The sequence below is a fragment of the Nerophis lumbriciformis genome, linkage group LG10 (assembly GCF_033978685.3).
Source record: "Nerophis lumbriciformis linkage group LG10, RoL_Nlum_v2.1, whole genome shotgun sequence".
Lineage (NCBI taxonomy): Eukaryota > Metazoa > Chordata > Actinopteri > Syngnathiformes > Syngnathidae > Nerophis > Nerophis lumbriciformis.
The window spans coordinates 766,740-780,000 of NC_084557.2; the positions used below are offsets into that span (position 1 = coordinate 766,740).

Here is a 13,261-nt window from a genome sequence, read left to right on the forward strand (position 1 = left end):
TTCGGTCAAAACCCAAAGCTCATGACCATAGGTGAGGATGGGAACGTAGATCGACCGGTAAATTGAGAGCTTTGCCTTCCGGCTCAGCTCCTTCTTCACGCCACCCGGCGGAGGAAACTCATTTGGGCCGCTTGTACCCGTGATCTTGTCCTTTCGGTCACAACCCAAAGCTCATGACCATAGGTGAGGATGGGAACGTAGATCGACCGGTAAATTGAGAGCTTTGCCTTCCGGCTCAGCTCCTTCTTCACCACAACGGATCGATACAGCGTCCGCATTACTGAAGACGCCGCACCGATCCGCCTGTCGATCTCACCATCCACTCTTCCCTCACTCGTGAACAAGACTCCCAGGTACTTGAACTCCTCCACTTGGGGCAATGAAGTCCATTCTATTCTATTCTATTAATACATGGACAAATATTTTTTTCTTCTGAAATTTAGTGGGTGGGGGGCGCCCTATAGTCCGGAAAATATGCTAGTTAAGATTGAATCAACAGCTCTTGTGTTAGTTCCTTTTTGACTCCATTACTTCAACACAAGATTAATCAACATTTACTTATCTTAAATATTGAATCATGGCAGATTTGGTTAATTTACACTCTCTGCATCCCAGTCACTCCTGTAGTGTCCTTGGGCAAGACATTGCCTACATTGCCCTCAGGGTCACCCTCACTTGGATGCTTCAGTGACCCATGACCATGGTCCGTTCCCAGGGCTACCCAAAGCCCCTCAACAGGATGGGTTAAAAGCAGACAACAAGGTCTTTCTTTACCCACAACCCTCATGAGAGATGCTTCTTTACGAGGGCCAGGAGACGATCAGACTTTGCGGGGACGTCCTTTGTCTTCCAGCCACCCGCCCCCCCTTTGCTCGGCCTCCCCAGGGTGCCGAGGCAAAGCTGTCCTGTTAGCGCCGTTTTCATGCCGTCCCCGAGTCACGCTCGGCGGAGGAATAAGCACCTCTAAACCTGTGTCAGTCCCCGAGACACTGCAGTTTATTTATACCGCTATCTGTCAGTCAAGACAATCCCCCCCCCCCCGTTTCCTCCGTGGCAACTCCACCGAGACTGACAGACAGTTGCGGAATGCTATGGAGCTATTATAACACTCACAATCTCATTAGCGCTGGAGAGAAGAATATGGCCGTGGATTAACCGTGGCTCTCATTTCTCCAAGCAACTTAGTAGTGCTGTGTCACGGATGATAATTGTCAATAGCAGGCTGGTGCTCGACAATACACGGAAATTAAGCCGATTTGTCGCCATACTTTTCATGCTCTGATCTGCGCTGCCCGGGCTAATGAGGACAAAGCCCCAACAACAGTTTTTTCATGAGAAGACAAGAACAAGAAAGTTTGATCATATTACACCTGCACTGGCTTCCTGTGCTCTGAAGATGCAACTTTAAGGTTTTACTACTTAGGAATAAAATACTAAAGGGTCTGGCTCCATCCTATCTTACTGATTGTATTGTACCAAGAAATCGGCTTATTAGTGATTCCCAGAGCCCCAAAAACGTCTGCGAGCTATAGAGCGTTTTCTATTGGGGTTCCAGTACTATGGAATGCCCTCCCGGTAACAGTTAGAGATGCTACCTCAGTAGAAGCATTTAAGTCCCATCTTAAAACTCATTCCTATACTATAACCTTTAAATAGACCCCCCTTTTAGACCAGTTGATCTGCCGTTTTTTTACTGCTCTGGCCCCCTCTCCTGCGTGGAGAGGTTATGAGGTGACCACAGATGACTCGCTAGCTGTTCAAAGTCGGGACCCGGGATGGACCACTCATCTGTGCATCAGTTGGGGACGTCTCTGCGCTGCACACTTGTCTCCACTCAAGATTATCTCCTGCTGGCCCCACTATGGACTGGACTCTCACTATTATGTTGGATCCACTATGGACTGGACTCTCACTATTATGTTAGAACCACTATGGACTGGACTCTCACTATTATGTTAGAACCACTATGGACTGGACTCTCACTATTATGTTAAATCCACGATGGACTGGACTCTCACTATTATGTTAGATCCAATATGGACTAGACTCTCACACTATTATGTTAGATCCACTATGGACTGGACTCTCACACTATTATGTTAGATCCAATATGGACTGGACTCTCACACTATTATGTTAGATCCACTATGGACTGGACTCTCACTATTATGTTAGATCCACTATGGACTGGACTCTCACACTATTATGTTAGATCCACTATGGACTGGACTTTCACACTATTATGTTAGATCCACTATGGACTGGACTCTCACTATTATGTTAGATCCACTATGGACTGGACTCTCACTATTATGTTAGAACCACTATGGACTGGACTCTCACTATTATGTTAAATCCACGATGGACTGGACTCTCACTATTATGTTAGATCCAATATGGACTAGACTCTCACACTATTATGTTAGATCCACTATGGACTGGACTCTCACACTATTATGTTAGATCCAATATGGACTGGACTCTCACACTATTATGTTAGATCCACTATGGACTGGACTCTCACTATTATGTTAGATCCACTATGGACTGGACTCTCACACTATTATGTTAGATCCACTATGGACTGGACTTTCACACTATTATGTTAGATCCACTATGGACTGGACTCTCACTATTATGTTAGATCCACTATGGACTGGACTCTCACACTATTATGTTAGATCCACTATGGACTGGACTCTCACACTATTATGTTAGATCCACTATGGACTGGACTCTCACGATTATGTTAGATCCACTATGGACTGGACTCTCACACTATTATGTTAGATCCACTATGGACTGGACTCTCACACTATTATGTTAGATCCACTATGGACTGGACTCTCACACTATTATGTTTGAACCACTATGGACTGAACTCTTACTATTATGTTAGATCCACTATGGACTGGACTCTCACACTATTATGTTAGATCCACTATGGACTGGACTCTCACACTATTATGTTAGATCCACTATGGACTGGACTCTCACTATTATGTTAAATCCACGATGGACTGGACTCTCACGTTTATGTTGGATCCACTATGGACTGGACTCTCACTATTATGTTAGATCCACTATGGACTGGACTCTCACTATTATGTTAGATCCACTATGGACTGGACTCTCACTATTGTGTTAGAACCACTATGGACTGGACTCTCACACTATTATGTTAGATCCACTATGGACTGGACTCTCACACTATTATGTTAGATCCACTATGGACTGGACTCTCACACTATTATGTTAGATCCACTATGGACTGGACTCTCATATTATTATGTTAGATCCACTATGGACTGGACTCTCTCACTATTATGTTAGAACTACTATGGACTGGACTCTCACTATTATGTTAGATCCACTATGGACTGGACTCTCACACTATTATGTTAGATCCACTATGGACTGGACTCTCACACTATTATGTTAGATCCACTATGGACTGGACTCTCACACTATTATGGTAGATCTACTATGGACTGGACTTTCACTATTATGTTAGATCCACTATGGACTGGACTCTCACTATTATGTTAGATCCACTATGGACTGGACTCTCACTTTTATGTTAGATCCACTATGGACTGGACTCTCACACTATTAACTAGATCCACTCCACGTCCATTGCACCGGTCGCCCAGGGGGTATGGGGGTTGAGTTTTTTCTTGCCCTGACGTGGGATGTTGTTGTGGCTTGTGCAGCCCTTTGAGACACTCGTGATTTAGGGCTATATAAATAAACTTTGATTGATTGATTGAATGATGAGGGCTACATACGCTCTATCTTGCCTTTCTCATCCCAACATCCCTGCCCTTCTCCGGGACCCAGTTTTGCCACGCCGTCTTACCTGGGAAGCTGACGTTGAGGATGAAGTCCCTGTAGAGTCTGCGGCCGTCCAAGGCCTTCATGCTGTCACACAGTTTGGTGGTGTTGAAGCAAAGGTTCCGTTGCATATTGTGGAGGGCGAAAGCCATGGCGTAGACCGCATTCACCACAAACATGATCTTGGACTCGGGCTCAAAGTTTCTCTTGTCGATGGATAAGTTCCTGTCACACGGGGGCAGCAGCATCTCTCCGCCGCTACCCAGGGAACACTGGAACTTTTGCTCCCAGAATTCCCTAAACCAAGGGTTTCGGAGGTTTTTATCCGGGTTCAAGCTAAGAAAGTAGCGGTTGAACTCCGGCACAGGATTGGCCGCCAGTTCCAGCGTGATGGCTCCTTCGGCGGCCACCTCGTTCCCCTTGACGATGCTCTCCTGCGCCCCCCATCCGTCGCTGGCCACCCAGATGAAGGAGGCGTTCAGTCTGGCAGCGGCTGCCAGGAGTTCTCTGGCGTCGTCGCTGCGCAGGAAGAGGACTGCCACGCGGGCGTTTGGCTTTTGGAGAAGCTGGCGGATCACGGCTTCGTAGGACTTCTTGGCATTGGAACGTCCCACCTGTTGAGAGAGAACATTCTTTAATACAAATGCTTATTGTTTGTGAAGCCTCTGCCCTTATTCTGAAAAACACATTCACCATTTGGAATGGGAAAAAGTTAAAAAACAAGTTCAACTAGAGGTTGAACGCCGAATGTTAAAAGTAAAACTAGATGAGGCGATTCCTGAAGGAATTGCGTGTGAACGCTTTATTTTTGGTTTGGAATTTGGTTTGGAACTTGGGAAAGTGTTGTTTGAATGTCCAGGATGAATTGAAGATGTTGATGTTGGAATGGCGTTGAGGGGATTATGTTAGGGCACGTCCAACCGGTAGGAGGCCACGGGGAAGACCCAGGACACGTTAGGAAGACTATGTCTCCCGGCTGGCCTGGGAACGCCTCGCTCCACTATGGACTGGACTCTCACTGTTATGTTAGATCCACTATGGACTGGACTCTCACTATTATGTTAGATCCACTATGGACTGGACTCACACTATTATGTTAGATCCACTATGGACTGGATTCTCACTATTATGTTAGATCCACTATGGACTGGACTCTCACACTGTTATGTTAGATCCACTCGACGTCCATTGCACTGGTCACAGGTGGTGGCTGCAGGATTAGGTCTCTGCTTTTTGCGGATGATGTGGTCCTGATGGCTTCATCTGGCCAGGATCTTCAGCTCTCACTGGATCGGTTCGCAGCCGAGTGTGAAGCGACTGGGATGAGAATCAGCACCTCCAAGTCCGAGTTCATGGTTCTCGCCCGGAAAAGGGTGGAGTGCCATCTCTGGGTTGGGGAGGAGACCCTGCCCCAAGTGGAGGAGTTCAAGTACCTAGGAGTCTTGTTCACGAGTGGGGGAAGAGTGGATTGTGAGATCGACAGGCGGATCGGTGCGGCATCTTCAGTAATGCGGACACTGTATCGATCCGTTGTGGTGAAGAAGGAGCTGAGCCGGAAGGCAAAGCTCTCAATTTACCGGTCGATCTACGTTCCCATCCTCACCTATGGTCATGAGCTTTGGGTTATGACCGAAAGGACAAGATCACGGGTACAAGCGGTCGAAATGAGTTTCCTCCGCCGGGTGGCGGGGCTCTCCCTTAGAGATAGGGTGAGAAGCTCTGTCATCCGGGGGGAGCTCAAAGTAAAGCCGCTGCTCCTCCACATCGAGAGGAGCCAGATGAGGTGGTTCGGGCATCTGGTCAGGATGCCACCCGAACGCCTCCCTAGGGAGGTGTTTAGGGCACGTCCGACCGGTAGGAGGCCACGGGGAAGACCCAGGACACGTTAGGAAGACTATGTCTCCCGGCTGGCCTGGGAACGCCTCGCTCCACTATGGACTGGACTCTCACTGTTATGTTAGATCCACTATGGACTGGACTCACACTATTATGTTAGATCCACTATGGACTGGATTCTCACTATTATGTTAGATCCACTATGGACTGGACTCTCACACTGTTATGTTAGATCCACTCGACGTCCATTGCACTGGTCACAGTTCCATTTCTGATTCTACGGTTTACAGTACATTTAGCCTCTTAGCCATTAGAGGTCATAAAATGAACAAGGACAAGTAACCCTAAACATGTTAATGGCTTAATCTCTCAGGTTTGTCGGCATATTTTTCCATAAAATCAAACTCCAAATTGGGGCAGTGTGGAGTGTTCGACTTTGGAGGTTCCATTGTGTTTGAGATAAGCCTTGATTCACTGTAATATGAACCTTATTTGTGTAAAACCGGATTAGGTTACCAACACAAAGGCCCATTTATAGTCAGTGTTGCAGCTCCAGGCTATACATCAGTCGGAAAATGGCAAATGAAAGACATTTTATCCATCCATCCATCCATCTTCTTCCGCTTATCCGAGGTCGGGTCGCGGGGGCAGCAGCTTAAGCAGGGAAGCCCAGACTTCCCTCTCCCCAGCCACTTCGTCCAGCTCTTCCTGTGGGACCCCGAGGCGTTCCCAGGCCAGCCGGGAGACATAGTCTTCCCAACGTGTCCTGGGTCTTCCCCGCGGCCTCCTACCGGTGGGACGTGCCCTAAACACCTCCCTAGGGAGGCGTTCGGGTGGCATCCTGACCAGATGCCCGAACCACCTCATCTGGCTCCTCTCGATGTGGAGGAGCAGCGGCTTTACTTTGAGCGCCTCCCGGATGGCAGAGCTTCTCACCCTATCTCTAAGGGAGAGCCCCGCCACCCGGCGGAGGAAACTCATTTGGGCCGCTTGTACCCGTGATCTTGTCCTTTCGGTCATAACCCAAAGCTCATGACCATAGGTGAGGATGGGAACGTAGATCGACCAGTAAATTGAGAGCTTTGCCTTCCGGCTCAGCTCCTTCTTCACCACAACGGATCGATACAGCGTCCGCATTACTGAAGACGCCGCACCGATCCGCCTGTCGATCTCACGATCCACTCTTCCCCCACTCGTGAACAAGACTCCGAGGTACTTGAACTCCTCCACTTGGGGCAAGATCTCCTCCCCAACCCGGAGATGGCACTCCACCCTTTTCCGGGCGAGAACCATGGACTCGGACTTGGAGGTGCTGATTCTCATCCCAGTCACTTCACACTCGGCTGCGAACCGATCCAGTGAGAGCTGAAGATCCTGGCCAGATGAAGCCATCAGGACCACATCATCTGCAAAAAGCAGAGACCTAATCCTGCAGCCACCAAACCAGATCCCCTCAACGCCTTGACTGCGCCTAGAAATTCTGTCCATAAAAGTTATGAACAGAATGGGTGACAAAGGGCAGCTTTGGCGGAGTCCAACCCTCACTGGAAACGTGTCCGACTTACTACCGGCAGTAGTAGTAGTAGATCAGTGCCAGAGCTTGGTCCGCATTGCCGGAAAGACATTTTAGCGTTGATCAATGTTTACTGATGGTCACGCACTCTGGAAATGAACTCTTGACTTGCTGTGATATTTTGAAGCCTTACTTTCTCCGAAGTGGCGATGCAGATGTTCCTCATGCGGGCTTCCTGCTCGAAGGCTTCTATGCCCGTTTCACCGTAGTCGCCCTCCGACGCCACCGTGGACACGTAGGTCCAGTTGAAAAAGCGCAGGATCTCGGCCATGGCCTTGGCCTGGTAGAAGTCCGGGGGCACGGTGCGGGCGAAGTAGTCGTAGCGGGTCTTGTCGCTGAGTTTGGCGCTGGTTGAGGCGTAACTTATCTGAGGGATCTGGAAGAGCCTGAGAAGGTTGGCAACCTGGAGGCAGAAAAGAAGAATGACAATGACAAATGATTTAGGTCGGTACGGTTGCGTTATGGACCAGTTGTTCCTCCCAGGGAATTCAAGTCACAAGTCGCTCCCAAGCTCTTTACGACACTTAAAGCTGAGTTGAAAAAACCACCAGAGACAGAATAGGTATTTTGTAATATATTGGCAAAGCTTTGCCAATATATATTTTGAGACCAGTCCAGCCTAGAACATTCTATCGCGCCGCCAAACATGGTCTGTCCCCCGAAACACCCCCTCCCCCCTTAAGTCCCTGGCAGTCCTCTGTCTCTAGCCAAAACAAATGCTTATTATGTAGAAGTAGTCATGTAGAAGAAGTCATGTTGAAGTGTTTTGTAGAAGTAGTCATGTAGAAGTAGTCATGTAGAAGTAGTCATGTTGAAGTAGTCATGTTGATGTAGTCATGTAGAAGTGTTTTGTAGAAGTAGTCATATAGAAGTAGTCATGTTGAAGTAGTCATGTTGAAGTGTTTTGTAGAAGTAGTCATGTTGAAGTAGTCATGTAGAAGTAGTCATGTAGAAGTAGTCATGTAGAAGAAGTCATGTTGAAGTGTTTTGTAGAAGTAGTCATATAGAAGTAGTCATGTAGAAGTAGTCATGTAGAAGTAGTCATGTTGAAGTAGTCATGTTGAAGTGTTTTGTAGAAGTAGTCATGTTGAAGTAGTCATGTAGAAGTAGTCATGTAGAAGTAGTCATGTAGAAGAAGTCATGTTGAAGTGTTTTGTAGAAGTAGTCATATAGAAGTAGTCATGTAGAAGTAGTCATGTAGAAGTAGTCATGTAGAAGAAGTCATGTTGAAGTGTTTTGTAGAAGTAGTCATGTAGAAGTAGTCATGTTGAAGTGTTTTGTAGAAGTAGTCATGTAGAAGAAGTCATGTAGAAGTAGTCATGTTGAAGTAATCATGTAGAAGTAGTCATGTAGAAGTAGTCATGTAGAAGTCGTCATGTTGAAGTAGTCATGTTGAAGTAGTCATGTTGAAGTAGTCATGTTGAAATAGTCATGTAAAAGTAGTCATGTAGAAGTAGTCATGTAGAAGTAGTCATGTTGAAGTAGTCATGTTGAAGTAGTCATGTTGAAATAGTCATGTTGAAGTGTTTTGTAGAAGTAGTCATGTAGAAGTAGTCATGTAGAAGTAGTCATGTAGAAGAAGTCATGTTGAAGTGTTTTGTAGAAGTAGTCATGTAGAAGTAGTCATGTTGAAGTGTTTTGTAGAAGTAGTCATGTAGAAGTAGTCATGGAGAAGTAGTCATGTTGAAGTAATCATGTAGAAGTAGTCATGTAGAAGTAGTCATGTAGAAGTAGTCATGTTGAAGTAGGCATGTTGAAGTAGTCATGTTGAAGTGTTTTGTTGAAGTAGTCATGTAAAAGTAGTCATGTAGAAGTAGTCATGTAGAAGTCGTCATGTAGAAGTAGTCATGTTGAAGTAGTCATGTTGAAGTAGTCATGTAGGAGTAGTCATGTTGAAGTAGTCATGTAAAAGTAGTCATGTAAAAGTAGTCATGTAGAAGTAGTCATGTTGAAGTAGTCACGTAGAAGTAATCACGTAGAAGTAGTTACGTAGAAGTAGTCATGTAGAAGTAGTCATGTAGAAGTAGTCATGTTGAAGTGTTTTGTAGAAGTAGTCATGTAGAAGTAGTCATGTTGAAATATTCATGTAGAAGTAGTCATGTAGAAGTAGTCATGTAGAAGTAGTCATGTTGAAGTAGTCATGTTGAAGTAGTCACGTAGAAGTAGTCACGTAGAAGTAGTTACGTAGAAGTAGTCATGTAGAAGTAGTCATGTAGAAGTAGTCATGTAGAAGTAGTCATGTAGAAGTAGTCATGTAGAAGTAGTCATGTTGAAGTGTTTTGTAGAAGTAGTCATGTAGAAGTAGTCATGTTGAAATAATCATGTAGAAGTAGTCATGTAGAAGTAGTCATGTTGAAGTCGTCATGCAGAAGTCGTCATGTAGAAGTAGTCATGTAGAAGTTGTCATGTTGAAGTAGTCATGTTGAAGTGTTTTGTAGAAGTAGTCATGTAGAAGTAGTCATGTTGAAGTGTTTTGTAGAAGTAGTCATGTAGAAGTAGTCATGTAGAAGTAGTCATGTAGAAGTAGTCATGTAGAAGTAGTCATGTTGAAGTGTTTTGTAGAAGTAGTCATGTTGAAGTAGTCATGTAGAAGTAGTCATGTTGAAGTAGTCATGTTGAAGTAGTCATGTAGAAGTGTTTTGTAGAAGTAGTCATGTAGAAGTAGTCATGTTGAAGTGTTTTGTAGAAGTAGTCATGTAGAAGTAGTCATGTAGAAGTAGTCATGGATAAGTAGTCATGGAGAAGTAGTCATGTAGAAGTAGTCATGTTGAAGTAGGCATGTTGAAGTAGTCATGTTGAAGTGTTTTGTTGAAGTAGTCATGTAAAAGTAGTCATGTAGAAGTAGTCATGTAGAAGTCGTCATGTAGAAGTAGTCATGTTGAAGTAGTCATGTTGAAGTAGTCATGTAGGAGTAGTCATGTTGAAGTAGTCATGTAAAAGTAGTCATGTAAAAGTAGTCATGTAGAAGTAGTCATGTTGAAGTAGTCACGTAGAAGTAGTCACGTAGAAGTAGTTACGTAGAAGTAGTCATGTAGAAGTAGTCATGTAGAAGTAGTCATGTAGAAGTAGTCATGTTGAAGTGTTTTGTAGAAGTAGTCATGTAGAAGTAGTCATGTTGAAATATTCATGTAGAAGTAGTCATGTTGAAGTAGTCATGTAGAAGTAGTCATGTTGAAGTAGTCATGTTGAAGTAGTCACGTAGAAGTAGTCACGTAGAAGTAGTTACGTAGAAGTAGTCATGTAGAAGTAGTCACGTAGAAGTAGTCATGTAGAAGTAGTCATGTAGAAGAAGTCATGTTGAAGTGTTTTGTAGAAGTAGTCATGTAGAAGTAGTCATGTAGAAGTAGTCATGTTGAAGTGTTTTGTAGAAGTAGTCATGTAGAAGAAGTCATGGAGAAGTAGTCATGTTGAAGTAATCATGTAGAAGTAGTCATGTAGAAGTAGTCATGTTGAAGTCGTCATGTTGAAGTAGTCATGTTGAAGTAGTCATGTTGAAATAGTCATGTAAAAGTAGTCATGTAGAAGTAGTCATGTTGAAGTAGTCATGTTGAAATAGTCATGTTGAAGTGTTTTGTAGAAGTAGTCATGTAGAAGTAGTCATGTTGAAGTAGTCGTGTTGAAATAGTCATGTTGAAGTGTTTTGTAGAAGTAGTCATGTAGAAGTAGTCATGTAGAAGTAGTCATGTTGAAGTCGTCATGTAGAAGTAGTCATGTAGAAGTAGTCATGTAGAAGTAGTCATGTTGAAGTCGTCATGTAGAAGTAGTCATGTAGAAGTAGTCATGTAGAAGTAGTCATGTTGAAGTAGTCATGTTGAAGTAGTCATGTTGAAATAGTCATGTTGAAGTGTTTTGTAGAAGTAGTCATGTAGAAGTAGTCATGTAGAAGTAGTCATGTAGAAGTAGTCATGTAGAAGAAGTCATGTTGAAGTGTTTTGTAGAAGTAGTCATGTAGAAGTAGTCATGTTGAAGTGTTTTGTAGAAGTAGTCATGTAGAAGAAGTCATGGAGAAGTAGTCATGTTGAAGTAATCATGTAGAAGTAGTCATGTAGAAGTAGTCATGTAGAAGTCGTCATGTTGAAGTAGTCATGTTGAAGTAGTCATGTTGAAGTAGTCATGTTGAAATAGTCATGTAGAAGTAGTCATGTTGAAGTAGTCATGTTGAAGTAGTCATGTAGAAGTAGTCATGTTGAAGTAGTCATGTAGAAGTAGTCATGTAAAAGTAGTCATGTAGAAGTAGTCATGTTGAAGTGTTTTGTAGAAGTAGTCATGTTGAAATAGTCATGTTGAAGTGTTTTGTAGAAGTAGTCATGTAGAAGTAGTCATGTTGAAGTAGTCGTGTTGAAATAGTCATGTTGAAGTGTTTTGTAGAAGTAGTCATGTAGAAGAAGTCATGGAGAAGTAGTCATGTTGAAGTAATCATGTAGAAGTCGTCATGTTGAAGTCGTCATGTAGAAGTAGTCATGTAGAAGTAGTCATGTTGAAGTAGTCATGTTGAAGTAGTCATGTTGAAATAGTCATGTTGAAGTGTTTTGTAGAAGTAGTCATGTAGAAGTAGTCATGTAGAAGTAGTCATGTAGAAGTAGTCATGTAGAAGTAGTCATGTAGAAGAAGTCATGTTGAAGTGTTTTGTAGAAGTAGTCATGTAGAAGTAGTCATGTTGAAGTGTTTTGTAGAAGTAGTCATGTAGAAGTAGTCATGTTGAAGTGTTTTGTAGAAGTAGTCATGTAGAAGTAGTCATGTTGAAGTGTTTTGTAGAAGTAGTCATGTAGAAGTAGTCATGTAGAAGTCGTCATGTTGAAGTAGTCATGTTGAAGTAGTCATGTTGAAATAGTCATGTAAAAGTAGTCATGTAGAAGTAGTCATGTAGAAGTAGTCATGTTGAAGTAGTCATGTTGAAGTAGTCATGTAGAAGTAGTCATGTTGAAGTAGTCATGTAGAAGTAGTCATGTAAAAGTAGTCATGTAGAAGTAGTCATGTAGAAGTAGTCATGTAGAAGTAGTCATGTTGAAATAGTCATGTTGAAATAGTCATGTTGAAATAGTCATGTAGAAGTGCAACAAATGTGCAACAAGCTAATGAAGATGCATGAGTGAAGTGTTGATGACATCAACAACAAAGTAGAGTTAAAAAGGGAACAAAGGTAACAAAGGTAACAAAGGTAACATAGGTAACATAGGTAACAAAGGTGTCCAAAGACTAAACAAAACCCAGAAGTGTGTAAAAAAAGTACATTTAGCAGATAATTCAACTATACTTTTTCCTCTTCTTTCTGACACGAGCCCACAGTGGAACTAATGAAGCCAGTCAAAGATGAGAGATGAGATGATGATGTGACATGAACAAGTGAGGAGAGATGAGATGATGATGTGACATGAACAAGTGAGGAGAGATGAGATGATGATGTGACATGAACAAGTGAGTCCAACAGATGAGATGATGAATGTGACATGAACAAGTGAGGAGAGATGAGATGATGATGTGAGAACATGAACAAGTGAGGAGAGATGAGATGATGATGTGACATGAACAAGTGAGGAGAGATGAGATGATGATGTGATATGAACAAGTGAGTCCAACAGATGAGATGATGAATGTGACATGAACAAGTGAGGAGAGATGAGATGATGATGTGACATGAACAAGTGAGTCCAACAGATGAGATGATGATGTGACATGAACAAGTGAGGAGAGATGAGATGATGATGTGACATGAACAAGTGAAGCCAACAGATGAGATGATGATGTGACATGAACAAGTGAGGAGAGATGAGATGATGATGTGACATGAACAAGTGAAGCCAACAGATGAGATGATGATGTGACATGAACAAGTGAGGAGAGATGAGATGATGAATGTGACATGAACAAGTGAGGAGAGATGAGATGATGAATGTGACATGAACAAGTGAGTCCAACAGATGAGATGATGAATGTGACATGAACAAGTGAGGAGAGATGAGATGATGAATGTGACATGAACAAGTGAGTCCAACAGATGAGATGATGAATGTGACATGA

At 43.4% G+C, this 13,261-nt stretch overlaps 1 protein-coding gene across 1 annotated transcript in view; it reads right to left on the reverse strand.

Annotated features, from left to right (window-relative positions):
• The window catches only part of grm3 (glutamate receptor, metabotropic 3), a 103,105-nt gene that overhangs the window by 59,210 nt on the left and 30,634 nt on the right, over positions 1 to 13,261 (reverse strand). The window contains exons 3-4 of the mRNA XM_061970444.2: positions 7,377 to 7,646; positions 3,860 to 4,448 (exon numbers count right to left, since the gene is read on the reverse strand). Coding sequence (XP_061826428.1) covers positions 3,860 to 4,448; positions 7,377 to 7,646 — 859 coding nt within the window. The remainder of the gene's footprint in view (positions 1 to 3,859; positions 4,449 to 7,376; positions 7,647 to 13,261) is intronic.